The sequence below is a fragment of the Kryptolebias marmoratus genome, linkage group LG10 (genome assembly GCF_001649575.2).
Source record: "Kryptolebias marmoratus isolate JLee-2015 linkage group LG10, ASM164957v2, whole genome shotgun sequence".
Lineage (NCBI taxonomy): Eukaryota > Metazoa > Chordata > Actinopteri > Cyprinodontiformes > Rivulidae > Kryptolebias > Kryptolebias marmoratus.
The window spans coordinates 19,108,222-19,136,147 of NC_051439.1; the positions used below are offsets into that span (position 1 = coordinate 19,108,222).

Consider the following 27,926-nt stretch of genomic DNA (forward strand, 5'->3'; position numbering starts at 1 on the left):
CCTAAAAACCAAATGATCCTGAATAATCCCTGATCCAGATTCACAAACAGAACAGACTTAAAAAGGTCTGTGAAAAACAAAATGTTCTCTCTGACTTTAAGGTTTTAATTATACAAACAGTTTATTTATTTTAAATAGCGTTCTGTTTAAGAAAGCTTTGCTGATTCATGATTTTATATTTTACAGCAGGTTAACTGAAGTTTGATTGATATTAATTTTGAGCTGGCTTGAAAAAATGACAACCCCCGCAAATGATTTGTAAATGTTTGCTTAGTGTTTTTTCCAATAAATGTGCTCAGTCGGAGACAAAAAACAGACAGAAAACTGATATGATGGAGATTCTGTGAGAACATTTTCTCCAATATTTGCTTAAATGACTTTTATAATTCTTTATTCACTACATGATAAACCCAATACCATCCTTTACTTCACAGGGAACAAACTGGGTCATATTAGTTGGTAGTTTAAGGGTTTATGTTCTCCACTGATCTCTATATGTCGCTCTTGCATGTTTGTGTTATTGTCCCAAAGAACAAAACCAGAGCCTTTTTCACAAACATGTGTGTTCGTTTGGTGTGTGACTTTTCCTGCTTTAAATGTCAACGAAGGGAAGTCTCTGAGAGTGCCGGTCGAGACTGCAAAGTGACATCCGTCTGAGCTGGAAACATCTGCGGGACCGGGAGCTGTGAACCGTGATGCAGGGTCAGGCTGAGATGGCTTGTGCTGCATCGCACCTGAATCCCAAATCCTTTCTCCTGTCTGCTCCTGCAGCAACAGAACCCTCATCTGTGGAGTTTAATTTAACTGTGATGATTCATGCTGCTGGTAAACTGCATGTGCATGCAGGTAGAAGAAAACTTGTACTTTTGTTTAAAAAAAAGACAAATGTGCATATTTGTTTTCAAATTTATGTTCAAAAACTTCAATACTTGTGTGGAAACCTAATCAACCAGTGCCTTTTGTTTTAACTGTTATGACAAACAATAAAGCATTGCTTTTTTAATTATTCTGAGACTAAATTAATCACCAGAGTGTTTTCTTGAAGGACAAAGCAACATGTTGTGTAGTTTGTCCCCGATGGACTTTTTTATGTAGTTCAGTAACAAACAGGCAGAAAAAGAATCGATGAAAACATTGTTTCTGCAAGATAACATCACAAATGTTATAATGTTACAAAGTTTGTGTTACATTAAATAAAAATTTTCTCACTTGGTATCAAACTGTTTTTAATTTGATGTAAAAATAAAAATATTAACAAATAATAATAACATGGTTTGCGAGAAAAAAAACATACAAGTAAAAAAAGCTATGACAAAAATAACTTGGTCTGCTTGAAGGATTACTCAGTTTGGTCCATTTAAGTCAATTCATTTAATAGATACTTTATTGCATATTTTAATAATTAAAGTAGTAAACTTTAAGTTCACACTATATTATTTTAATGTTATTTGTACTCATTCCTTCTCTGTTAGCTTATTTAATTTATAGTTTTTTGTTGGGTATAAATGAGAGAAAGATAGTGTACCATTTATTACTGTCAGAAGTTATATTTATTATTTTATTATTTTTAATATAGTTTTTATTTCAATTTTAGTTTATCTAGCTGTAGTTAGGTAGCTGTAGCTACAGCTACCTAACTACAGCTAGCAGTTGCTAACTTTAAATTAAACTTGTGTTTTTTACAAACAGTATTTAAAAAAACATCACAAATGACTTTTGGTCACAATCTATAATTGTGATACTGTAACAAAAATGTGAAAAAAATCTAATTTGAAACTCCTTTTTCCCACCGGAAGTGAAACGTTTGACGTAACGAGTTACGTTCTTAAAGATGGCGGCGCCCTGTCGTGTTATGTGACTGTAGTTTGCTCTTGAAATCGGTTAAATGTTACGCGTTTTTTAAGTAATGCGGGTTTGTTTTGGCACAGCAGCATTCGGAATGCGGTGACTCGTTTATAAATATGCTTTTGCGTCCCATCGAGCCGCAGGTGTTTTAAATAAGTTAAAGTTTAGAAGGGAAGAGGTGGGGACAAAAAATGTTTTCGGGTTCGTGGTCGCGGCTGACCCGCTTGTCTGCGTCCATAACCGGAGGACAGAGGGGTCTGAGTTTGTTCTCCAGCTCCGGATCTTCCAACTGGAGCAAAGTGGTGTCTGACGCGGAGAAGATCGTGGGTTATCCGACCTCCTTCATGAGTCTGCGGTGTCTGCTCAGTGACGAGCTCAGCAATGTGGCCATGCACGTCCGGAAGCTGGTGGGGACCCAGCACCCTCTGCTCAACACTGCCAGGTAATAATCCTCATGTCTCTTTTTCCTCCTGTTAGAAACAAACACCGTGACCCAGTGGAACTTTGCTTTTTTTTTACCTGCAAAGCCTCACAAATGTATATAAAACGTAGCTCCTTATATTAATAACTTTTATTGGACACTGGCAGCTTTTCACTCATATTACAGGTTTTGTTATGACTTCATTTTAAAGCTCCTTCAGCTGATCTTTAAATCATTCAACATAAAAAGGCAACACAATGGATGAGCTAATGTTGTGTCTACGCATGGCAGACAACAGCTGGAAAAACATTTCAGTTTCTTAAGTTAAACCTACAAAAAAAAAATCAAATATAACAGTTTGGCAGACATAAAACTAGTATTTCTTTGCATCTACAAGTTGATTTTCAAAACACTATTAGGTGAAACTTGGCATACAGAGCTTGGTGAGCAGTTTGTACTTTAAAAGAACATAAAAAACGAAATAAGAGAAGGAAATGTTAGGCCTAAAAACATATCTTGAGAAGATTAATGGAATCGGAACATCACGTCTTTAAGAAACAGTAAAAAGAGTCCAGCAAAGACTTAACACAGGACCTGAGAGACATGTTTTCAGCCAATTACACTGTTAGGAATCCCCTTGTTGGTACTAACATCTTATTTTTATTGTGTTATCTTTGGTATTTTTCATAAATGCAGCCAAAGAGACGAGAACAAACTTTCTCTCTGTGTCACACCACTGGTTGAATTCCTAAAGATCAAATTTAAAATCGTTTTTTTAGGTTGTCAGTGATGTGTCAGCACAAGATTCAATCAGTGGTTTACGCAAACGGCTGCTCTTATTGCGTGTTTGTATTTGTTATGTCATATTGGTCAGTATTAGAGCTGCACTTGACCCCACCTGCAGATCTATTGATAATATCCTCTTTCATCTCTCTGTCTCCATCAGGCTAAACAACAGTTCAACACAATCAATACTTATTTGTTTGTTTTCTCTCAGTCTGATATCAGCTGCTGCGGTTGGAACGCTACAGCTTTTGGACGACTCTGGTCTCAGACGTTTGATTTGCGTGTTCAGGATGATTTAACTCATTGTGAAAGTGGACAGACGGGTTTAAGGACTTTAAAGGAGTTTTTATCTTGAAGGGTAAGACCAGAACGTTGTAACACCAGAAGAGTTTACATCCTAACGTGAGGTCTTTAGCTGCGGCGTCTAAATAGCTGCTAAAATGTCTTTAGGTTTGAGTTGCGACCATGTTGTTGTCGGCGTCCCTGAAGACGGCGCCTGGTAAGAACTGTGAGACAAAATAGTGTCACACTGCTCCAGTTTGGATCTTGATGTACCTTTCTACAGCCTAAACGTCTGCTGAAACTCATAAACATCGTTGTTTGTGAAGGCAGGGTTAGGTTCTGTTAACAGGACAGAGAGAGACGTCAGAGTTTGGACGGGTCGCGCTCAGATTAGCGGGACTGTTAAATTATCTTTAATTATTTCTTCTGATTTTAATAAATTCTTGATATTGCTGTCAGTTTGGAGTCTTGTTGGTTTAATTGTGAAGTTGTTGTTTTAGTTGAATGCATAAATGTGGAAAATAAACAAAACTCAAGGAATGAAAAAACACTTTTATGAGTGAATCAGGTTATCTAAGGCAGCTTCAAATGATTGAAATATGGTCTAATTTTTAATTATAAAACATTTTTTCAGCATTTCCGTACAGGTTTTAAACAAACCTTTAAAAGTTCTCCAGGTTTTCTGATGATCTTTCCGGTTTTCTTTGGACATTGGCTGCTTTTTCCTCTCATGCTCTGTCGAGTTCTTGTACCTGACCATAAGAAACGTAGAAAGTAGAGGACGAAGGTTGAAAAATTAACACATCTCCAGCTGATCTTCAGCATCATGTCTTTAAGAAACAGGAAAAAATCCAGCAAGGACTGATCGCAACACCTCAAACATCAGCTATAGGCATATCTTCTGCTAACAACTCCTGAGAATCACTATTGAAATCTTATTTTCTGTCTGTTAAACTGTCTTATCTTTAGCATTTTTTATAGATTAAACTAAAAAATAGAAGAGATTATGTCTTTGTGACAGGCTGCTGGTAACAAAGAGCCTAATGAATGAAGCTTGGTGAACTAATGATTAAGACCGCTTTAAAAGACTAAGAAGGTTTGGCACTTTGGAAGGAAAATTTAAAGAAATGAGGGACGACTCAAGACTTGCTAAATGCTGTACACCTAAAATGAGACTATATTGTATTACACGTTTGTGTTTAGCTCTTAGAATTTGTGGTTTTATATGTGATAACTTTGAAACAATCAGGAAATATCATTTATTTGTCTGATTCATGTCTTTGTTCTCATGATTGAAGGCTCAAGCAGTCAGAAATGATCAGTTCTTTGACTCCAAAGTACCAGTTCTCTAAAAAAGTACCAAAATATATGTTTGTGGTTTCTTCTTTAGCCCAGTTCATGCAGTCAAAAATGAAAGGGTTAACAGAAAGGCCACTCCGGTCTGTTTCTTTGCAGCTGAAATTCAGTCCCTGTCGACTGGGACCAGCTCTGATGCAGAGCTCTTCATTTCAACCAGGAGAGAGGGAACAGTTCTGTTAACATTTAAGAACATTTCTGCGTTTGGTTCGGTCTGTGTCGATTAGTCTTTTTGTTTTCACGTTTGGAAGTCTTCGGTTCGGTTTCAGAAAAGGATCATCTGAGAGGCAAGGCGAGGTTCTGAAACTTGTGGTGTTTCTGTAGCTTAAATTGGTTTCGACGTCCAAATATCAACAGAATTCGAGTTGTTGTGTAAGGGCTCCTGTGTTTCATCAAAATAAATCGCAAACTTTGAGAACCGAAGTGAGAGGACTGGAAGACAGAGTCCTCAAAGCAATCCCGGCGTGCGGACGAGTATAGAAAGAGGAACCCAAGGGTGTAATAACCTATACGCCTAAATCTGATATGACAATCCATTTGGGTGTTGTAGCAGCAAGGGGGGGGGCAGACCTCTTGACAGTCTGACTCCTCACCGTCAGCTCGGGTTGGCTGGTTCGTATTTCCCTCTGTGTCTCGGCCTTAGACTCGCGGCAGATAAAAATATCCACAATAGCAGACAGGCAGACCCTCGTGGAGTTGGGTTTCGGTTTTTCCTTTCCTTTCATTCTCAAAAACTGCTGCTCAGCTAACTTTGCCCCAAAGTGTGGAGTTACAGCGAGGGGGGACTGCGGCCCAACAGAAGAAACTTTTCTTACCTTAAGGACAGTCCTTGAGAGTCCGACTCGAACAAGAATCCAGCTCCTGTTTTCACACGTCTTACAGTTTTGGGTTTGGTTGTTTTATCAACAGGAGCGATCCATTTGATTTTTATGTTTCAGTATTAACCTGTCCATTGAAAGACCCTGAAGATGTTTTACAGTTTTTACATGTAAAGCAGAACAAATAGAATAAATATGGGGCTTTATGCACAGATTTAATTGAAAACCTCGTCACTCACTGACAGGAAAGACAGCGGGCGGTATGCATTCCTTCAAGGAATAAATAATTAAAATTCATAAGCAATATTTCTCTTATTTGCATCTCCCGGTGATGCCAAAGATGGTGCTTACCACAGAGAATTTTTGTCGCCTTACCACAGGTGTCTGAGTTAGCTGGCAGGGAGTTATATGAACTTTACATACAGGATATTTGTCCTGTTTAAAGCGTCTCTGATAATCTTTAACTCAACTCAAAGCACTGATTCCCAACACGAATGAACAAGTTTCAGACCAGCTGGGTGTTTTTATCCGGGTCTTTCCACTGCAGAGCGAGCTGCGTTTATTTAGGAAATGTGGGAATAAAATCCTGAAAAACTGCTGCTCGGTGTTCTGAATGCATCATTTTTTCTTTTTTTTTTGAAACCCTTGCAAAGTGCAGACATATTGTTCATTTATTCATTCCTAACTTCAGAAGAGATGGCAGAGGATCAATAAATGTGAGGCTGAACATTTGCATGCATTAACCGTAGCTCTGATACGGAGCAGCTTCAGTTCCTGAGTCCCTGTGATTGCAGAGCTGAAGGCGTGGTGACCTGATCACAACCCTTTAAAATGACAGCAGCACATTTCTCTCTTCCTGCCGTAGTCCTCGCCATCTCTCTTCTTCGTGCCCCCACCCCTCTGCAGGAGGGCGGCTGTGACTGATTGATGTGTGCTGGTGTGCATAGCGACATAAATATTAATCACGGGGCTCCTTCAGGCCACGGGCTCACCTGGACATCCCAAGAACAGAGCAGATTTAGGTCCCCCCCGCCCCCCCTCACCCTCTCTGGTGGTTCTGCAGGCCACACACTGTATGCCGCTCCAACAACTATTTTCCTGTTGAGTAAAAAATTTACAGTGACCATAAATATTCCTCACGAGCTGTAATGAAAGAGACCGACAAAATGTCAGCTGCATCGTAAATCTCCTGTGTTTTATGTGACAAGTTTAGATTTTTATTCTAGAAACAAAGCTTCCATTTCGTCTTCAAGAAACTGAAATTATTTGGTTATTAAAATCAAGGACATTTTGCAGATATTGGTGTTTTTATATTTGGAGTTTTTGTTCTTTAGCTGTAGCACGTCTGTGGCGTTCATCAGGGCCGTCTCGAGGTAATCTGCGGATCCCTGCCTCCTGTCGGCATCTAGCCTTGTCTTCTGGTTCTTCTCGGCTTTGTTGCTCCACTCCAGCAGATCTCAGTCCAACAGTTTGTCTTCTGTTGTCCTCGTCTTCAAGTAAAGCCTAAACCAAAGCCACAACACCGTCTTCCTTCAGGTCGGCGCTGAAAATGTTGGTCTTATGTGGGTACACATCATTTATATACTCCATTATACTCCAACAGTACAAATATGTACACATCAGCAACCCCAAAGCTGTATGTATGTAGCACGTATGCCAAGAAGACAAATGAAGACGCCTAAAGAAAGACCAATAAGAATATTGTGCGGAAAGGTGCAACAATTACATCCCAAAACCGAGGCCTAGCATATGATTGGGTATTGTTTGATCGCTGGTTCGTAGCTTTTCTTATTTGGGCATATTTGTAAAGTTGTTTAAAAGCCACATATCCAATAAATTAATGGCGCTGCTGGAGATCAAAATGCAGCTTTAATGCGAGAACTATGGAAACCAGATTGAGAAGGTTTCGAGACGCCGTCAGCTGCTCTGCGACTGCTTTGACAGGAAATTTGTCGCGTTTGACTATTTTTGCACGTGTTCAAAATTCAAGCGACAAGACTGCGAGGCTTTGCAGCTCCTGCAAATGTTTTGAGACATTTTGAGACACAGCTATTGGCTTAAGGACAAGTTCCCAACATCTCCATGTGTTTAAATGTCTTTTGGCAAGACTATAAACGTTGTGTTGCTCACAATGGAAACTCCTTCTATGGTTGTAATTTATGAAAGAATAACACAAGGTAAAACACAAAGGGTTATATAAGTATCGAGCATTTGCATAGACAGTTCAACCCTAAAGAGTTGGATGATTAAATGAGAATATCTTGTAAAATAATGTGCTTTTTCATCCTGTTATTAAAGCTAAAAGCTTTTACATATATGTGTATTCAGCTGTATTTAAAAAAAGAAACATACTTTGAATAAAAAAAATGTTTTAATGTGACATAAAGCCCAAAGTCTGACACATATTTCGGTGCCCAACACATGCATGTATATTTAAATAATCAGTGAAGGACTCTGGAATCCTTCCTGTATTTCCTTGGTCATCTTTTTGTGAATTTCCATTTCTTCCTCCTCCTCCTCCTCCTCTTCTTCTGCACATCCAGCCTCTGTGTCGGGTTCCTCCACCCCCTGCTCGCAGTGCAGGGGTGGCGGCGGGGTGTCGAGGCCCACGTCTGGGCCCCCGAGCGGAGGGGGGGGCGTGACCGCTTGTCTCCTCTGGAGCTCCTAACGAGAGTGTGATTCATGGCGCGAGGGGCTCCCATAGGGACAGGATTAGAGGTGCTGTGTCTAACTGCTCCCCAGAGAGGGTAAAAAGATATTTAATCTGCCCACCATCCAGGCAGCTACCGCCGGGCTCTGTGTGTGCGCTCCTGTGATTCTGTCAGAGGGATGCTGGCGAGGGAGGTGGGAATACCCCCACCTTTCATACCCCCCCATCCCCTGCAAAAAAATACAATCCTGCAGCAAAACAGATCAATTATATTCCTGTTATGTTGTTCCCCCGGGCACATGGAATTCACTAGCACTTCTTAAAGGTTTGGTTTGATAATAATAATAATAATAATTAATAATCTCTATCAGCAGCTGTGAATATAATCTCTCAGATTCAGTTTTCTCTGTAAGACTTGATAGAACCACCATCACTCGTTAGCCAGGTTTAATCCTCATGTTTGATATTTAATTGGTGATTAACAGCATTAATCAGAGACGGACTGATTCCAGTTTCTAATTTTGATAATCTGTGACCCAATGTTTTTGATTTAAGTTGTCCCAAATACAGCATACTAAATAAATGTTCTAAATTTTTGGTAAATTGAAAATTAGATTGCTTAAAAAAAAAGGAAAATAAGTTGCTGAGCCTTGTCGCTCTGTCACTACAAAGCTCAAATCATGAGCTTCAGGACAAAGGAATGAGTATAAAGAAATCTTCAAAAACCTGATTAGAAATTCCTAACCTTTTTATTTGTTGCGTAGTTGCTGACCCTGAAGTACCAGGTTTGTGTTGGAGAAACTGTGGCTCAGCAGTTCCCAATCAAACACACACATTTATTTTCTGGTGATGCCCTGAAATACAAAACCTTTGGGATGAGGTGTACAAGGCTGCAAACAAGTACTTTTAAGAGATAATACTGAAGGATGTAACCGTCGCTTTACTCAGTGTTATACCAGCAGGTGTGCAAGGACGGCCTGAATCATATCTTTGAAATGTTCTTTTTACAGCAGCCTTGAAATGTATTACAGTTAAATGGATGCAATTAGAGCTCCAAAAAGTAATAAAACTGTACCAAATGGAAAAGATAACACATCTATTAAGACTTGAAAAGCCTACTTTTAGTCTACGGTGGAGTCCAGCAGAAGCTCTGTTCCTGTAAAGGTCCAACAAGTAAATTTAACCAATTACTCTCTTTTATTTCATTTATTTTTTATTACTATCATTTTATCGTGGTTTTGGATGCCACTCACAGTGGATCTTTCCTTTCTGAGTGTATGAAACCCCATGCTGAGAGGTTTACTTTGTTGGACTTCCTTGCGGTGTGCTCAAACTTATATTGGTTACATTTGATGTTCTAAAGTTCAAGACCAGCCCATAAACCTGCACCAGGTTTTAAATTATTATAATCTTTAGCTTATATTGAGCAACACAATCTGATTTGTTTGGTTTGTTTTGGTGGTCTCTTACACTCTTTAATCTGATTTTGTCTTCTTTAGCAGATGTTGCTGTGCATATCCCTGAGGTGTGTTCGCTGACACACAAAAAAAGTCGGATTTTTTTTATCTGATCTGTCAGGCTGATTAAACTGAAAATCAACCGATTCCAATTAACATGTTCAAAACGATCAACCATCAAGTCTCTGTCAAATCAATAGTTTTTTATTCTGGTTAGTTTCAGACATTTGAATAAACAGATTAGGCAGAATAATAATTATTTTTATTAAATATTCATTGTAATAGGCCTGCAGTCGCAGTGAGAATGGAAGCTAAGCTATTAATTTAAACCCAATTTACTGTGAATGTGGGTCGTCTTCTACACGTTTAGCTGTCTCTGGATGTGTTAAACAGCAGTTTTGATTAAACTCTAATGTCCTGATGGTTCTTTGTTGCAGAGGCTTTGTTTCTGACAGTAAGAACAACCTTCAGATGAGAGGCCTGATCGTCCTGCTCCTGTCAAAAACCGCCGGACCGAGCCGCGCCGCCAACGACCTGCTGGCCCAGGACATGGTCAGCGGCATCTACCCCAGGTGAACCACTCGTTTACTTTATTGTAGAAACCGTCGGAGGCGTGGCTGCTCATCCAGCTGCCTCTTTGGATTTCCTAAATCGTGTCGACACGAGATAAAGAAGAACAGCGTAGAAACTTGTTTTTCTAAGAAGATACTTTATAATGAGTTGTGTTATTACTCATATTTGTCAAAAACCATCACTTGGATACAAAAAGGACACACAACTTGAGTCAAATACCTGGGAAAACATATCGCCCTCTATTGGGCTGGAGTAAAACTAGCAGTAATGAGCTGAACGTTGTGGTGAAGCTGACCCAAAAATAGTTCAGATCCACATATGCATGAAGAAGATCCCAACATAAAACCCACACAAGTGTCAGAAACGGTAAATCAAAGAGTCAAAGCCTTATTTATTGATTCGAGCAGTTACGACACAGAACTGATACATCTACAACATTATTTATTCTGCATATTGAAAGTATTTTATGATGCATGAATGTAATACTTCTGAAGCCCTTCAGATAACTCTTGGAGGTATAATCAGGCCTCTTCACACACATCAGCTGCCAGCTCAGAGCGGGGATGTGGGTGTGCGCCAAGTGGTTTCCAGAAGTGACTGCTGTGTTTGGCGTGGCGGAGCGCCGGCTGCCTGAAAGGCTTCTTTCTTTCTGCGAGGCGGCGCGAGCGTGTGGCGTGGCCGTGTCTGCGCCGGGAACCCGTCCAAATGTTAAGGGCCGGGCCTCGGGTCCGGGTCCGGGTCCGGGTCCGGGTCCGGGTTCTGTTCTGTTCCGTCGGCGGGGCTGAGCCGTTTCGTTGTCAGGTGGCGATCCAGCATTCCCTCAGTCTTGAGATGGATGGTCCAAATCCAAACACACACACACACACACACACACACACAGCTTGACTTGATCACCTCATTTGCACTATTTTGCTCCCTCTCTGTCTCTGCCTCCACCTCTCCGGAGCTCATTAGCACCTCGGATGATGGCGAGATGGAGGGAGTTGGGGTGGGGCGGGTTTTTTTTTTTCTTTTTAGGGGGGGGGAGTGATTGAAACCTCCGGGGGATGGTCTCCTCCCTTCTGACAGGGAGCATTTGTAAAACATTTCCCACTCTGCTGCCTGACACTGATGATTCACCAAAGCACCACCATGATGGACGGACGGACGGACGGATGGATGGACGGACGGATGGAAACACAGCCACGCTCGCAGATTGTCCAACTCGCAGCCACCACACCTCTTAATCTCTTGTTTAGCGGAAGCCGTGTCACATCAGGCGGGTCGTCAGACGGACGGGCCGCGAGCATTTCTGAGTCTGGGTTTGAAGGCGAGGCAGGCTGCGGAGGGAGGAAAATGGAACAGAACAGTCAGGACAAGGGGCGTGGTGAAGGGGCGTTACACCTCAGCAAGATGGCATTGGTTGCTATGCAACTGAGAACCAAAGCTATTTATACACCGGCCCCCTTGTCCCCCTTTTTCCTCCCCAAGCTCCGCTGCTTCTGATCAAGACTGCTGGATTTGAGGTTTTGGATTGTGCACAGGCTGATGGGAGCGTCTACTTTAAATTTTTTACTCAATTTACAACAAAAAGGCCTTTTTTAGAGTGTTGATTAAACTCAGACTGGTGACAAACATTCAACACACGATTTTAAAAAATGACTCCAAGATATTTAGGCTCTGAGATTAATAAAAAAGTGTCACAGTTCTTATAGAAAGCAGGGACGGAAATTAGCTTATCGGTGCTGATCGTTTTAAAAAAAAAAAGCAAATACTCAAATTAAAGTTTTCATAAAATGAAACCGAAACTCCCCGTTTGCAGATGTTACACAATGAATGATGTCCGTTTCTGTGAAATCCTTAAACGGTGCTTATTATCTCCAGAAAGGAGAACTAATTAACCTTTTTCCTGTAAATTACCCTGATTAGACGCAAACAATACGTTCCAGTCCAGGTGTTTCATTCATTAACACTTCCTCTGAGTGGTTTGCAAGAGGAGATGTACGGATTTCAGTGTCTGATTTTTGTAAAGCTCTCACTTGTCATTTTTTTTAAATTAAAGTTGGTTTTAATTTCTCAGTGACTGTAATTGAGAGCATGAAAATGTGTATATTGTGGCTGACCGTATCACAGAAAGCCTTTATAATACTGAGCAGTAAATTAAGTAGCAGATAAACCTCCATAGATGATCTACTCTTTCAGTAGATTTTTAAACATTTCATTCTTCCTTTGACATTTTTTGTTTTGTTGAACACCTTACAGATAATTTAAATGGCTAACTTTAAGTTTTCTTAACTAAACCAAAGATGTGAGACTTTGCCGCTTAGCTGCGATGCATTCACTGACCGTGGAGAAAAAAAAAGTAAGATTTTTGAGTTTCAGATCTGCAGCTCATACATCGTCCGATTCCTGTCACCTGCCAAGCAACCAGTGCATGTCTGACTGGATTTTTATGTATTAAACCAACACATAGTTGTCTTTTCACCTGGTTAAATGGAAGTTGACAAAATTGATACGTTATACGTTGTTTATGTATCAAAACAGAGTTAAATTAGAGATATTTTTGATCAGTAATGAATGATTTCACCTCTGTGACGGCATCAGTTCGGAGATAATTTAGTTTGCGGAGTGAAAATGTCTAAATAACCGTGTTTTTCTACACTGCTGAATCGTAACGCTTTGAGTTTTTATAAGCGGCGCGAGCAGATCAAGTGTTTTCATCGTAAACACGAGCGATCGTGTGAAATAATCACTCAAAAGGCCGACTTGGAATTAGAGTTTTAAACTTCCGTGACCCAAAATCACGGTGTTTTGTTCCTCGGGTTGTAACAATTCATTCCCCTCTCGAAGCGAGGCTATCACTCCGAGGCACCTCGAGAACACGAGGCTGTCAATCCGCTAATTTGCTCTTATTTGAGCCCTGAACTTATTAACTCTCATTCGGGGCGACGGTGTTGTTGCTGCGCGTCACCGAGCAGCGAAACCGAGCAGACAATGGGTGTGATTGAGAGGCAAAATAGATGACATTATTGAATTTTAATCACATCTTTTCGGCGCCGACGCGGAGAATGGCAATTACCTGGCTGCGAGAGTGTGTGAGTGTGTGTATACAGGAAGGAGCTGCTCATCAGGTTTTTCACGGCGGCTGAAAGAAGGTCGTAAGTGGCCATCAGCTCAGCCGACCCTGTCTGGATGGATCCCTCCTGTCGCAGCGTGGCGAGCTCCTTCCATATGGAGAGAGGCCTAATTATCCCCCTCCAATGACTGAATCAACATTTGATTATATCCTCCCTTCTGAAAGACTCTATTCAGAAACCTCTGTTACGTCTTTTTTCCCCTCATCACAATCAAGAATGGCTGTTATCTGCTAATGATAAGTTTAACTTCTTTTTTAATGCAACCTCTGACATGCTGTCTGGCGAGATGCCCGACACATCTGTTGGTTTTATGCCCTCCGGGATTTTCTAAAACTTGTTTATTTATAAAAAAAATTTAAAAAGCAAATGTTTAAGTTAAAAGCAGAAATGTCTTATTGAAGGTTTGTTTCCTCTGAGGTCTGAGGAGCTTTTCTTATAATAGCGACAAACCAAAGCTGAGATTTTTTTTAAATTGATTTTGTTGTTTCTTGCAGTCAGAGGAACCTGGCGGAAATCACGGAGCTGATCCACACGGCGTTCCTGGTGCACCGTGGGGTCGTGAACCTGAAGGAGTGGACGGTGTCCGATGGCCCGCTGAAGGACATGGAGTTTGGGAATAAGATGGCCGTCCTGAGCGGCGACTTCCTGTTGGCCAACGCCTGTACAGGACTGGCCCAGCTCAACGACACCAAGGTACCCTGGTCCGGCAATAACACGAGAAAATATGTCATCTTTACATCTGAAGTTAACTTTTTTTAAAGCAGAACTGAGTTCAGAGACACGGCAGTTAATGTGAACGTCCACAAAATCCTAAACGTGTGAAATCACGGCGCTTTCATCACATCTGATGACCCTGGAGGCTCTGGGGGGAAATCAGGCCTCACAGGGTTTCTCCTGTTTCTCATTCGGTTTGTTTTTAACGACACGTAACAATCACCTTCAGGTCGATGGCCCTCAGTCGTGGTTTTTGTCCACGTTTGTGTGAAAGTAATCCCCGGACGTACATCTACATCTGACAGGCATCCCTTCAACGAATGTTGATGTTTCTTTAGCCTGCTTTAATCCTGTCAGAAGACGCTAAACAACGAGGATCCTTCCTGTTGAGTTTTTAGATTCTGTTTTTTCTGTTTTTTGTTTCTCTTCTGCACTCAGTCGTAGTTTTATGTTTGCTCTCCGGCAGCCAAGAGACGTTCTCCCAAACTTCGAGCGGTTCTGTCTCTTTGGGTGAGAAACTTAAGGAGCTCTGTTTATATTTTTATGGTTCTAAACCAATCAGCCGGTGATTGGACGCTCAGGTCGGGCTCTTCGGCTCCGACCGAACTGAACTTCGGCTCGTTTTCAAGGTGAGAATAACGGCCGGCGGTCTCACCACACAGCAATGCTTGTTTCTCCTCTCAGACAAACCTGCAGTGCTGTTTATGAGCAGTGTGAACGAAATCTGAAGCAACCACAGGAAGCGTCCCCACTGTGGAAGTTTTTAATGGACACCTGATAGCTACCAGTTACTCATGTTTGAAAAGGTTAGCAAAACAAAGTGAACTGAGGAGAAACCGCACCACAGTGGGCACCGGGGCTCTCCGTTTTAGGCTGTCTGCTTGCTGCTTTGCTTCTTTAAACTCTGAAAATTACATTTTTTATTCGCAGGTAGGTTTTGTGGTTCGGTTTAACAGGAAGAAGTTAGAAAAAATGGTTAATTTTGTTGTTTTTCTGTTGTGTGAAATACAGAAAAAGAAGCATTAATATCCTGTCAAATCCAGACTTCACTGGATAGAATAGCTGCTGACACACACTTAGTTTTAATTAAACTTCTAAACCATTTTCTAAACCAGAAAGGACAGAGAATCACTGAATTCATGGCTTACAGCATCATCATCAAATTTAGAGTCTGACGGGAAGAAAAGCAAATCTAAGAGGAGCAACAGAGGATTAGTGTTCGACTTTCAGAGACTCTAAACACAGATTTGACGTTCAGGCTGTAGAAGTTGCACAGGCTTGAAGCTCCACAGATCTATTTTAGACAACATTAAGTTTTAAAAGCACACACTGAGTTTTAATGACCTTGGATCAATGTTTTTGTTCACATATGTTTGATTATTTGTCAGGGGTGGGGTCTAAGGTGCTTTATTTTCATATTTGATTTTCCTAATTACAATATTTAAAATGTTTTATGAATATAATCATTTTGTAATGTTTGCAGCTTACCATATTATTAAAATACTACTAGGCTTTTACCAAATGCATGTGTCTCTCTGTTAGCAAAATATCTAACTGCTAATTGACCTTAAAAACAAAAAAATGGATGTAATTCAGACAGTTTTATAGGTTTGGTTTAATAGTAGCTAAATGTCGTCTGCAGCCCATAATCTGATGAACTGGGTGAAATCTTTGACTAACTTTTGGTGTCAGCCTTGTTTGTTTGTTAGCAAAATATCTCATGAGCCACTGGACAGATTTTAATGAAATAATTAATGGATGAATCTACAACTCATTACCTTTTGTGAAAACCCAATTTAAGCTAAAAAAAAAGGCTATAAATGAATTACTTCTGCAGATATTGAGCTATAATTTGGCGTGGTAGTAGCTGAGAGTCATTTCCAAAACAATGAGCACTAACAGAGTGTTTGAGATGCAGCGTAACGGCACAAAACAGCTCCAACTTCATCGTTTTTCAAAATAAAATGATCTAAAACTCTGGCATGAAAGGCTGCGGGCGATATGCATTCCTTCAAGAGATGCTAGGCCTTTTAATTACATTTATAAATACATGATAATACCTTGTTGTGACAGCTTTGTTATCAGACTACTGAGCTGAATTATAAAGCTTTTATTTTGGTGTTTTTCTCTTTTTAAGACTCATTAAAGTTTCGCAGAATAATGAAGCTGAAGTGTTGAGTCTGATTCCACACAGGAGCCTGTAGTTGTATGAAAAAGGGTAATAAACTATATTTTCCCTTATCTCCCCTTGATCTATAAGATGCAAAGTGCACCTTCAGCCTTCAGGTGTGTCTGTAAACCATCTGACGTGTGACAGCGGATCATTATTTGCGGATGAGCGGCGTCGCTGTCAGCCAAAGCATCTGACAGGACACCTGTCAGAGCAACCTCCCCAATTATTTCCTGAAGTCTCGGGTCCACTGGCGAAGCCGTTGCCTCCTCCTGTCCTCCTCCAGTTGTCGTTACAGAGACGTGGCCTGTGTGGACCAAAAAAAAAAGTCCTCAAAATCTCAAATCGTTCGCTTTAATTGTGACACTCTGACAAGAAGAACAATAAAACTCCAGGAGTCAAAGGAAAGGGATGCAGTTCTTGTTTAATTTAGGATTTTTTTCATATCCTACTTGTTTTATTTACTGAAAAAATACATTTTAAGTTCACATTTAAACAAGTTAATGACAGGTTTTCTGTGTGCTTTTACTTTGAAGTGAAGGAAGTGGCTGTTTCTGTTACAGATTTAGCTTCTTTAAAAACTTCTTTGATGCCAATGTTGGCTTTAAATAGACCCAAATCATGAATATTTACTTGACAAGTGTTCTAGTTAGACTGTGGCATGAATAAATCTGTGCATGCAGCCTTGAATGAAAAAATTAAAAGTTAGATTGTGATAAAACACAAAAAGACTTGTTTTTTGTTTGTTTGTTTGTTGAATGGCCTTGCAAGCAGGAAGGACTTTACATTTTTTTTACTATTTCTGCATCAAAGTTAGCCATACAAACAACTTTTTGTTTACTTTTTAAAACCACAAACCTCATTTCTTTTTATTTTATGAAGTAAACCTGCCTGAAAACTTTAAAATAAGGCATCACCAACAGGACGAGTTGTGCTTGTTTTGACTATTAATTAAAAAAAGGCACACCTGGTTGGACATTATCAGCTTCTGATGTCGTAAAAGTGCAGGTTGGTGTTAAAAACAGCAGTGATTTATTTCCCTGCACTGCATCTTTTCACCAACGAGATGACAGATGAGCAGATTTGGACGTTTTTCTTCCAAAAAGATTTTTTTTTTTTTTTTTTCCCAGCGAAAGCAATAGAGATTATATGTCGTGGCCTTGAGAGGAAACTTATGCTGCTACTTGTATAAACTGTAAAATAATCTCGCAGTGCAGCTCTGGTTTCTCCCCCCGCCTCCCCACCCTCTCAGTTCTGTCGGCAAAACACGATCTGACTGGATTTGGGAATGGAGTAAGGAGGAGAGTTAATCTGATACTTTCCAAAAAAAGCCCCCCCTCAGTCCCCTCCGTGGCCCCCACTTCCCAAGGCAGGCCAGGCAGAGACACCACATCTGGTAATACTGTAGGCACATTGTCCTTCCAGGTCTGTGGGCGAAGCTCAGGTTTCCTCAATATTTTCCCCTGGTGGATTCAGTTACCCAAAGGGCGCTGCGAGGCTGACGGAGCAGTCGGCGTCACCGGAGCTTCCTGACGGGCCAAGGATGTCTGGGATGAGATGGAGGAGCTGGAGGTCCAGGCGCGACCTCGTCTCATCTGTGGCCCGCGAACGAAGGCCAGAGAGATTCTCACTTTTAATTTATTTTACTCATTCAATCGACCCAATCACTAAAAACGTGCCGCTTCTCATTCAGAGGAGTTGTAAGATAAAGTGTGTGTGTGTTTGTGTGGGGGGGGGGACATTAACAGGAAAAACATGTTCCTCCGTCTTTACTTGCCAGACCTCTGATCACTGATTTGGTGGTTAATTACTGTCTTTTCAACAGACTTGAAACAGATTTTCTATTTGAATTCTCCTGTATTGCAGTTCCTCGTCTTCAGACTTCCAGCCTGATGCAGAAAAAAGTAAAATAAATCTTTCAGTGAGGTGAAAAAGAAAACCCAGCGGTCAGATAATTACTTTAAAACTTTCTAAACTCTTCTGATCTCTGGACACCTCCTTATTTTGTCTCATCATCTGCCTTTGAGCTCCGTTTTGGCCCCTCGGGCCAGACCGACACCTGATCTGACTCTTTCAGCCTTTTATAAATACAAAAACTAATAAATGAAGGTGAGCTTGCTCGTGAAATCACCAGGACCCCCGCCCCCGTGAACTGATAATGAGCAGCTGAGCGAAGGTTCACCTGGTTTCCAACACCTCAGATTAATTCCCCAAAGCAGCTGTTTGAATGCTCGTGCTTCCATCAGAGGGTTTAATTAGAAACGTTAACGGGTGACGGATAATCTGTGTTCATGACCTCATTTATTTGAGTATTTTACTTTCATCTGTTTTCTGTTAGTGATTGATAAGGAGGGTTAGGAGGGAGAAACAGAGTCTGGAGTTGTGTTTGAGGCTCTAAATGGTCTCATGTTGGTCACATACAGTCGTTATCTATACTCTTCTATCAATGTTTGGGGTTTTATTGGTCAATGTATTTTTATTTCATAATAAAGGCCAGGATCAAATAGTTTCTTCATATTTGAACATGTTGCATCCTGTGGAGAACCAAAGATGAATGAAGTAAGGGGGTTTAGGTGTTTGGTGTGTGGGTTTATGTACGATATTTGACCAAGAGAACAAGAAACCTTTTTAAAAAATGAGCAACTCAAATAACCAAAGAATCATCCAACAAACAAAATCAACCCAGTCAAAAAAACGAACCAAGACGAACAAACTAACCAACCAACTCAACTTGGTCAAAATAACCTACCAACCCAAACCAAACCAACAAAACCATACTTACCTAACTCGACCCAAATAAACAGGCCAAGCCAACCCAACCTAACTCAACTCAGTTAAAATAAACCAAACTAAGACCAGCCAAACTAACCAAGCAACCCAACTCAGTCCAAATAAACCACACCAAATCAAATTAAACAAAACAAACCCAACTTAATCAATAAACTAAACCAGGTTAAACTAAACTGACCAACCCAACTCGACCGAAATCGATCAAATCAACCCAAACCAAACTAGGCAACTCAAACTACTAAACCCAGAACCAACTAACTTAACCAACTAAACCACACCAGCACAATGCAAACCCATACTAACCTAATAAACCAGGCCAACCCAACCCAAAGCAATCAAACCCAACTTAACCAAACAAACCAAACCAAGTCAAACTAAACCAAGCTACTCAACCAAAACTACCAAACCAAAACCAACCAACCAATTCCTATTAATTTGCTGGTTTGTATTTTATCCTGTTTAAACTGGTCAATAAGATTATCTGAATGTTCTTTTCTAAGGTTTTCAGAGGATCAGAAGAAAATGAATGTAACCCGGGTGTAAATTTCTAGCTTTCACCGGTTTCTCAAACTCTTCATTAAATCACGTGATAATCCTGATAATAGGGTCGCTCTCACGAGACTATGAAGCAACCAATCACTGCCCAGTTTCGAAGGTCACATGTAGTATTGCAGCCTATTGGCTGGCTATATTAATTCGAGCAGGAAGTTTGAACACTAGATGCATTGGGGGGGAACAGAGCAGAGCTGAGCTGAGCTACAGGAGCCGACTACCACCAGACCAGCCAGGAGAGATGTCAATTGTATGTAGAACAACCGGCGGATCTGGTGAGTGTTGTTTTGACGTAGCGGTTAGCAATATGCTTGACTGTGAGGGGCTGAATGAACCCACACTGGGTTGAATAATTGTGTTTTAATCTTTCTAAATAGGATATTGATTGGATTGATAATGAATTTGATATTTATTGAATATAGATTTGTGTACACATCAGAACGATTGAATTGGATTTCAAAGTTTACTGGTCCTATTTATTTATACAGGCCAGAAGATGGCGAGCTAAATGTCCAGGCCTAGAGCCATAAGAAAAAGATTGCACTTGCGTGTGTGAAGATTTCTGCTCTCCTGCCAGGATGGTAGGAGGCTCCTTGTAGCCTGAGAACTTTTTCTGTCTCATCCTGACTCCTGATTTCCCACCTGGGCTCTAAACCACATCGAGTTAAGTACCTTACCCAAAGCCAGCTTGTCTTGGGATTTGTTTACCCCAGCTTGGGGTCAAAGGACTGAAGGGTGTGGGCTTAGTCAACTGTGGGAATTAATTTATTTTGGTTTTGTTGTTTTATTTTTCTTTTCTAGTATTGCGCATATTTATGTTTTTTGTATGGCCTTTTAGATGTCTGTTTTTCTTGTTGGATTTGTATGTTTTGATGTCTTTCACTGTGAATATAACTCACTAGCATACTGCAAATCTTCAGACTCCGTGTCTCCTCCATGAGTCGAATGCTAGTCTTCTGAGAAACCAGCCTAATTGATCCATTTATTTATATTGTATTCTTTAAATATATTACATGAAACCCGTATGTTTTCTCTTCTTTTTTCTCCTGTTTGGCAGGTGGTTGAACTCATCTCCAGTGCCATCGGGGATTTGGTCCAAGGAATTTATTATGAGAACTCCTACAACGCTGAGGTAAATTATTTCTTCTTCTTCTACAATTCAGCTTTGATGGAAGTCTCACCAGAACCGTGACCTTGTATTACCCAGGGCTGATAACGGGGACAGATAGGTGCTCTGTGCAGCTTTTTGAGTCAGGTTTTCTACCAACTCAGCTGCTTTTGAGAAAATTAAGGTCATGTAGGAGTGTAAATACTGAGTTTTAGGGTCCATCGTGGCTTTTTAATGGTGCAGTGACGTTTAATTCAGAATTTTTAGAAAAATAAGTTGAGTATGGGTGCGTTAAGATCCCACAGCTGGCTCCGGCTGCGAGCAAAGTAAAAGGTGAACGCTCCTCTGTGATTGGATCTGACAGTCGGCACTATGAGCTGACTATAAATGAGAAGAAAACCAGATAAATAATGAATTAAGAGAGACCGGGTGCTGTCAGGTACCAGTGAGCAGGAGTTTCCTTTAATTACTCTGATTTTAGCTTCTGCTGTGAGCTCACACCCAGGTCCTTCAGCTCACACAGAAATATCTAACATTTGTTGGGAAACGTGGGGGAAAAAAGTGCTGATTTTCTCCATAAACAAGGTCTTTAGAAAACCTTCCTTTTCAAAGAGCTGCAGAGCTTCTCACCGGTGCACAAAGCAGTGAAAGCTCCCAGTCAGGAGGGCGGATTTCAGCCGAGCAGCTCTGTGGGATAATGGGAGCGGGAGCGGCGAAAGCTCGGTCCTGTAGCGTCTGCCGCTGTTTGCTCTGCAGGACGGCCCCGCCGATGGCGTCGACGCCGCATCGTGGGAGGAGCAGACGTTCCTGTCCCACGGGTCGCTGCTCGCCAAGAGCTGTCAGTCCGCCCTGCAGCTCGCCAAGCACGACAAAGAGGCCCAAAGACTGGCCTACCTGTACGGGAAGCACCTGTCGCTGGGCCACAAGGTGAGTCTGATCCACTCAGCAGGTGCACACACCAACAAGGCTCCTATTTGACTGCTTTTATTAATAATCAACGTTCTGCTTTAGGTGAATTTTAGAAACAATTAAAGGCCCAGAATGCATTTTTCCCGCCCAGTTTCCTGCCAGAGTTTTAAACTAAAATCCTCTCACGTCGTTTTGGTTAAACCTTGAAAATTAGATTCTGCTCATTCTTATGGAGCGTTGTGCAGAAGTGTGTGTTACAAACAACTCTCAGCTCAATATCTGTGCAGTTGATTGAGTTATGGCTAACAACAATCAGCCATGGCAGCCATCTTGACTCAATAATGAGCTGTAGATGATAATCCAGTAATTATTCTCTGGATCTTTTATTTAAACTCATGAGAAATTTTGCTAACAGACACACATTTGAGTAATTAAAGAAATATTTAAGTCTGGAAGCAAAAAAAGCACATTTCGGGGTAAACAGAACAGAAGTTTTTTAGGCTTTAATCGTTTTTTCCTTGGCTGAAACTTTGTCCGTCCTGACTGATGTGCTTTTCTTTTCATTGCTGTGGTCGAGTTAAATCAAAGTGAAGGAATAAAGCTGCACCAAACGGGGCTGCTGATCCACACGGAGCTGCAGCGTCTGACCCCAGGGGTAATTGGTCCTTCCTAAATTCAACTGTATTAGTGTCTTCATCAGATCCGTCTGTGGGGGGAAAAAGGGGGAGCGGGTGGTGAAACCGCTCAGAGATGTGGGGATGAAATACAGAAATGGGCTTTAAAAGTGAAACTGGGATGTTTGTTTTCAGCTGAGCCTCCGTGCATCACGGAGCAGAAACTTTTTAAAGATATTTTTTTGGAGATTCAGGGTTTTTTTTAAGCTGAGCTCCCATTCATAATGATGGCGGTCGCTGGGCTGCAGCGGTACGCCCCCCACCCCCCTGCCGAGGCTCCCTGCAGCTGCTGAGGCTGAGGCTGCAGACAGGCAGCCTCGGGGAATCTCAGCATGCAGGAACCAGAAATGAGGTCTTTGAAGGAGAACAGTCCTCATTGGGCCGGTTGTCTCTCACCAAACTGTCCACCTCGCTGCTCATTAGTGGCAAAATTTCTTATTATTTAAGCGCTCCTTTGGTTGAATGTGTTACCTGAAAGTTATAGAGCTTGTGTTTCCTGCAGCTGAACTCTGACCTGCAGCCGTTCGTGAAGAGCGGCCTCGGAGAGCCGGCGACGTTCAGTCTGAGCGCCGCCCCGGTGCTTTTCCACCGCCAGATCGTCGGCAAAGAAAGATGGCGCCAGCAGCTCCAGCAGGTCAGCATGCGTCCGGTTCCTGGTCACTTTTGTGCCCAGTAAGGTGTTGGTTCTTTGTTTCAGTAATATTCAAATAACTGAGTGAAACGTCCAGCTGTTGAAACTAAAACAGCCTCTGCACGTCCCAGAGATGATTTAGATTCAATTTATAAAGAATTAAACACAAAAACAAGTAAAAGGAACGTGAAGGTGAAGACTTTATCAGCTGAACTTTGAGGATTTGTCACCATTTTTTGTCTCAGAGACCAAAACTCTTCGTTAAAGAGAGTTTTGTTTGTGTCACATCACCTTTAAAATGTGAAATGTGAAACAAACAAACACCGAGCCGTCACTTTTCTGCTTCATGTTTTTCATGGCGTGGTTGCAGTTTGCAGTTTGTGCCACTAGATGTCACTAGACCGAGCACATTATTTACAACAGCTGTTTAGTTTTGAATATCACGCCCTAAAATCCTGAAATATTTGTCCTCTTATAAATTAAACTTATTGTTTTGCTTCTTATAACTCAGTTTTGATCATTTTAATGCTTGTGTTTGAAAGAAATGTATATTTTTAAGACAACAGATAGTCATTTGTTTGTGTTTTATTACATTTTTAGCTCTAACGGGAGGTTGTAACACAAAATCAGTAGTTTACCTTGAAGGAAATATTTGTTTTATATTTGTTTTAATTGTAATTTTCTGTTTTCTCATTAAGGCTAAAACTTTGAGAAACCAGTTGGATTACTCCAAGGTAAGCTGAAAAAAGCTCGAGCACGTCAGCGTTTATTATCCTCTTTTTGTTTTCCTTTGGGCCGTCAGCGCCATCATCCTGCCTGTAATCTATATCAAACTGAGAAATCGGCTTCCCAAAGTCACGGTGCGATGGGACAGATTGGGGCGCAGAGGAGGGGTCTGTTGGTGGGGGGGGGTTATCTGGTCCCGCCTGAAACCAGAGCAGGACGGATTGGTTACCGGGGCCTATTTGTGGAGGAGACACTGAGGCTCTGAGACAGTGGCATTGTGAGAGAATCTCCTTCAGACGAAAAGGGGAGAGAAGTTTTCTGAGGTGACGGGACACGAGGAGGGGAATTAAATTTTAGGAAGGACAAAAAACTTTTAGATTCGACCATAATGGGGAGTTTAACTTCCTGTGGTTTCAGTTGTGCCACTCCTGTCATGCATCTTTATATGATCTCGACAAAAGAAATAAATGATCAATCATTCGCCGTTTTCTTCCTGAAATCACCTGAAAGAAGACGGCTGAACGTTGCCAGTGTCGCTTTTTCTGGAGTTTTAAATGGCAGGAAGGTCCCTCGTTAATTACTCATCAACCTGGCTCCTTTAATGCCGCCTCAGACCTTTTTACATTTAAAATTAAAACAGGAGAAATTGCATTTTCTGTTGAGTGACGAATGACTTTAACCAATCAAAGCTTAAATTCACTCTTTCAGCAAAGTTAAAACAAGCAGAACAGAAGCTAAAATCAGCAAAAAAAACAAAAAACAAACCCGTCGTTAAAAGCTGAAATGAGCTAACTGTAGTTAAATGCAGCAGAACTAACTAACAGCTAAAATGAGCGAAAGAAGACAGAGCAAGTATGCTGAAGTAGATTTCACAGATCAATGTTTTAATGGTATTAAAGAAGTTAAAAAATTCAAAATGTATAAAAGCCATAAAACCCTGAATGTTTGATTCTGTGATGGACTGTTTGACTGACGTTCGTTATCCTTCAATCCAAACTTTCATGCATATATATATTTATATTAGGTAAAGTTTTGCTGCTGCAGATAAAAACATAAACATTTCTGCCCTCCTCCCAAAGAAAGCTGCCTCTGCTCTCTCCGTTTTCTTCTAAATTTCCAAATAGATTGTTTGCCGGGCTTCTCGTCAGACACCTGTAAAACTGAGCTGCAGGTATTTCAGATTACACCTGTTCAGCTGCTTCCTGTCGTGACGCTTTTGAACGATAATCCTGAAAAAGTCAGGAGTGATCCGAGGGACTCAGACAGTTTTCCTTACCGCAGCACAATTTTTCTTTGGAATATCAGTGAAATGTGCTCTCATCATCCCAGAGGAAACTTCCTGTGTGTGTTTGATGAATCCTGCTGGGAATCTGGAGACTTCGGATTGGCTGAAAAGGTGAAACCATGAAGCTTTGAGAACAGTTCTGAAGCCGTCAGACCTTTGGGCGTGTGAAATAAACACATGTTTGCTCATTTTTATGTGCAGTTTTTAGCTGATTGATCCCGTTTTATAAAGACTGTCACGCTTTGTGTTATCACCAAGGACATACAGTCGGCTCTCTCTCATCCATCACCTGAATATTGATGCGATCAGAGCACACTCCAGGGTTTCCTCAGACTTTGTGCAGCGAGCAGGATGTGGACAGAGGAGAGCGGGGAATAAAACCATCAGGGAGCTGCTGCAGGATGAAACCCGGCCGGTGGACAGGATCGCGTGAAACGCCTGAGCAAGACTAATCTTTTTGTAAATAAATAAGCAGGCAGGATGTTTCCGAGTTTGACACTTGCAGTTATTTTATTTTATTTATTTTTTTCATTTAAGTTTTTTTGGTTTCTTGAAGGAAGGCCTACAGGGCTTTCCACCTCCAGAATTCATGAGGCAAAACGCCCTCAGCAAAGAAAGCTGTCCCAGCACGGCAGCAGGAACGCACGAGAAGACTGAAAAATTCACTCAAACTGCAAACTTAAAGCTGCTGATTCCACTTCAGGAGTCTGAGTTAAAGCTGATCGGCTCGCTCGTTAAAACCAATTATTCACTGAAATATGAGGCGCGGTCTGTGTGCAAAACGGTTCCCTCGGCTCGGAAATGAGCCGTTAAAACACGCGGCTCCGTCTGCCCCGTTTGGAGCTCTGTAGCTCTGGACACATCGCTCCGAGTTTTAACGGGTCACAGAAAGTTGGGCTTCGGGTGTCTGAACCGGCGTATTGATGTCTTTTAGGGTTTTTATGCAAACGCAGTTTAAGTTTGATGACTTTTACACGTTTTTTTCCCACAAAATGACACCTAAAAGTCACTTTTTAGCCCTCTAAAAAAATTAATCTTTTCCAAATGAGCTCTTCCTGATACATATACAAATTAAGCATCAAAACGTAGGTATTTTTGTCATCTTTTACCCAGTGTGTCTCTGACTGCTATAAGACATACGGTTTTCTCTCAAATCCCCCCCAGAATCCAGAGAGCGCCCAACCGAGCTTCCAAAGATTCGTTGGATTTCAGCTCGAACATTCTCTTCCGAACGTGAAGCGAAGGGTCCATTTGAGTCGTCACATCTCCCGCATAGAAACATAAAACCTCGCAGGCGTGACCGCCAGAGGCTTCTGCCGCTCACGGTTCAAGAATCTTTAAGATCCGACTTATAGGTTTTGCAAAACAGCCGTTTGTTTGAGCCTTCGTCTTTGAGGTTTGCTTCTCAGTAACTTGGCGGTCAGGGAGTGAGAGGCACAGGTGTGTGGTTTCCATGGCGACCTTAACAGCTTAAAAGTTTATACAATAAAGTGTAGGCAGTTTTTCGTAGATTATAATAAAGTATGTAGTGATTTGGGGCAGTAGCTGCGTCCCCAGACGTCAGAGTTTCTCAGTAAATGTTTTGATGATCTGGATTCGTCGTTCCTGCAACGATCTGCTGATTCTCCACTCGGTGAAACGTTCACCTTGTAGTTAAATGTGGAAACCTGCCTTCAGTGTTGCCAGAAGCAGCATCCAAACAGACACATCGGAGTTTTATTTTAGTTGTTTTTTTTTCCTGTAATTAAGCGACCCGCTTTCCAACTTTTTCTCCGACTCTCTGCACTCTGTTCGGCTGACAGCTGGACGGCGGCGCCGCTGACACGGACATGACAAACTAATGTGTGTTTTCATCCCCCTGCAGCTCTCGGCGGCAGTGAAGTCGGAGAAAGGCGTGAGCTCGGCCGTGGACTTGTGCTGTTACCATAGCAACAGGGCTCTGGAGGCCATCCAGGCTTTCCCCTCGTCGGAGGCTCGATCCGCCTTGGAGAACATCGCCTCCGCCATCACCAAATTCTGACCTGAACACACACACACACACAGAGGAGTGTGTGTCTGCAGGAGCTTCAGGAGGAAGAATAAAGATGATCTGGACGCTGGCTCGTGATATCAGGTGGATGACGGTTTGCATCATCGACGTTTCGCTCTTCCAGGCTGCGTCTTCAAACTCTGTCACCTTTCTTATCAGCGCCGACACACAGCAGGCAGAACATCATTTAAGACCTCATGAAGAAGCTGGAAACACGTGCCATAAGCAGATGTCGTCTTTAATTTTTTTTATTTTTATTCTTAAGAACTGTTCACCCTGCCTCTCGCTGCGGCGGCGGCGGCGGCGGCGCTGGAAACTGGAGCTGTGGCCGTTTGCCAAATTGTAAAAATCTTTGCCAAAGCTGCTGTAAAAAACGCCTTGACGTCCCGCCAGCTCTGTAGAAACTGGCGTGAATCGGGAGTGATGTCCTTGTGCCGCCTCGCTGCACCCGTGAACCCGGGGGGGCGGGGAAAGGTCACCCAGCCTCTCCCCTTGGCCCCAGCCAGCGAGCGCACTGAAGCTCCGCCGAGCAGTAATTATTAATGAAGAACCTGAGCAAATGGACAGGAAATGCAGAGGTATTGATTGGGCCGGCTGCCCTGCTCCGAGCCGCACAGCCTGGCGCCAGCCTGGTGGCCTGTGGTTTCCCAGGCTGCTGTCTGCGGAGGGCGGGGCCCGCGGCAGAGGTGTGAAACCACGTCCTGAACGCACCTGAAGGACAGAGGTTAGAGCTGAGTCCTCTCTTCTGTTGGAAACTTTGTTGTTTTTAAGTGTTTTCGGATTTCCCGTCTGATGGAGCCTCGGCTGCTCTCAGACCTGATTAAACACCTGAGCCACCCTGAACCAGCTGTGTGCGGGAGGTTTCTTCTCCTTTTTTACCCACAGAGACTCAAAGTTCACCTCAGATGAAGTTTCAGTTCAGGATCTCAAACAGAAAATAATCTTTAGTCATTTTTTTCTCATTTAGTTTTGATTTTATCCTTAAAGATTTTTGCAAAACCTCTAAACGATTTGCTAGTTTTCTCTGAGGAACA

The 27,926-nt window shown here is 41.8% G+C and overlaps 1 protein-coding gene across 2 annotated transcripts; it reads left to right on the top strand.

The window, feature by feature from the left end:
- Positions 1-1,815: 1,815 nt before the first annotated feature.
- On the top strand, positions 1,816-27,735 carry pdss2 (prenyl (decaprenyl) diphosphate synthase, subunit 2). Of its 2 annotated transcripts, XM_025008030.1 has the most exons (9): positions 1,816-2,287; positions 10,053-10,187; positions 13,799-13,997; positions 20,588-20,662; positions 21,395-21,565; positions 22,125-22,202; positions 22,724-22,855; positions 23,551-23,586; positions 26,728-27,735. In XM_025008030.1, the coding sequence occupies exons 1-9, from the start codon at positions 2,037-2,039 to the stop codon at positions 26,881-26,883; spliced, it is 1,233 nt and encodes a 410-aa protein (XP_024863798.1). In that variant the 5' UTR covers positions 1,816-2,036; the 3' UTR covers positions 26,884-27,735. The 2 variants fall into 2 exon arrangements, with proteins under 2 accessions (XP_024863798.1, XP_017281630.1); XM_017426141.2 differs by lacking the exon at positions 22,125-22,202.
- Positions 27,736-27,926: the final 191 nt, after the last annotated feature.

What these genes read in the sequence shown, in the direction of transcription:
- pdss2 (XM_025008030.1), top strand. Translation starts at nt 2,037, where the DNA reads ATGTTTTCGGGTTCGTGGTCGCGGCTGACCCGCTTGTCTGCGTCCATA. An exon ending in ACCTGTCGCTGGGCCACAAG is followed by an intron (nt 21,566 to 22,124) that starts GTGAGTCTGATC and finishes GCTGTGGTCGAG; the next exon opens with TTAAATCAAAGTGAAGGAAT. An exon ending in ACCAGTTGGATTACTCCAAG is followed by an intron (nt 23,587 to 26,727) that starts GTAAGCTGAAAA and finishes ATCCCCCTGCAG; the next exon opens with CTCTCGGCGGCAGTGAAGTC.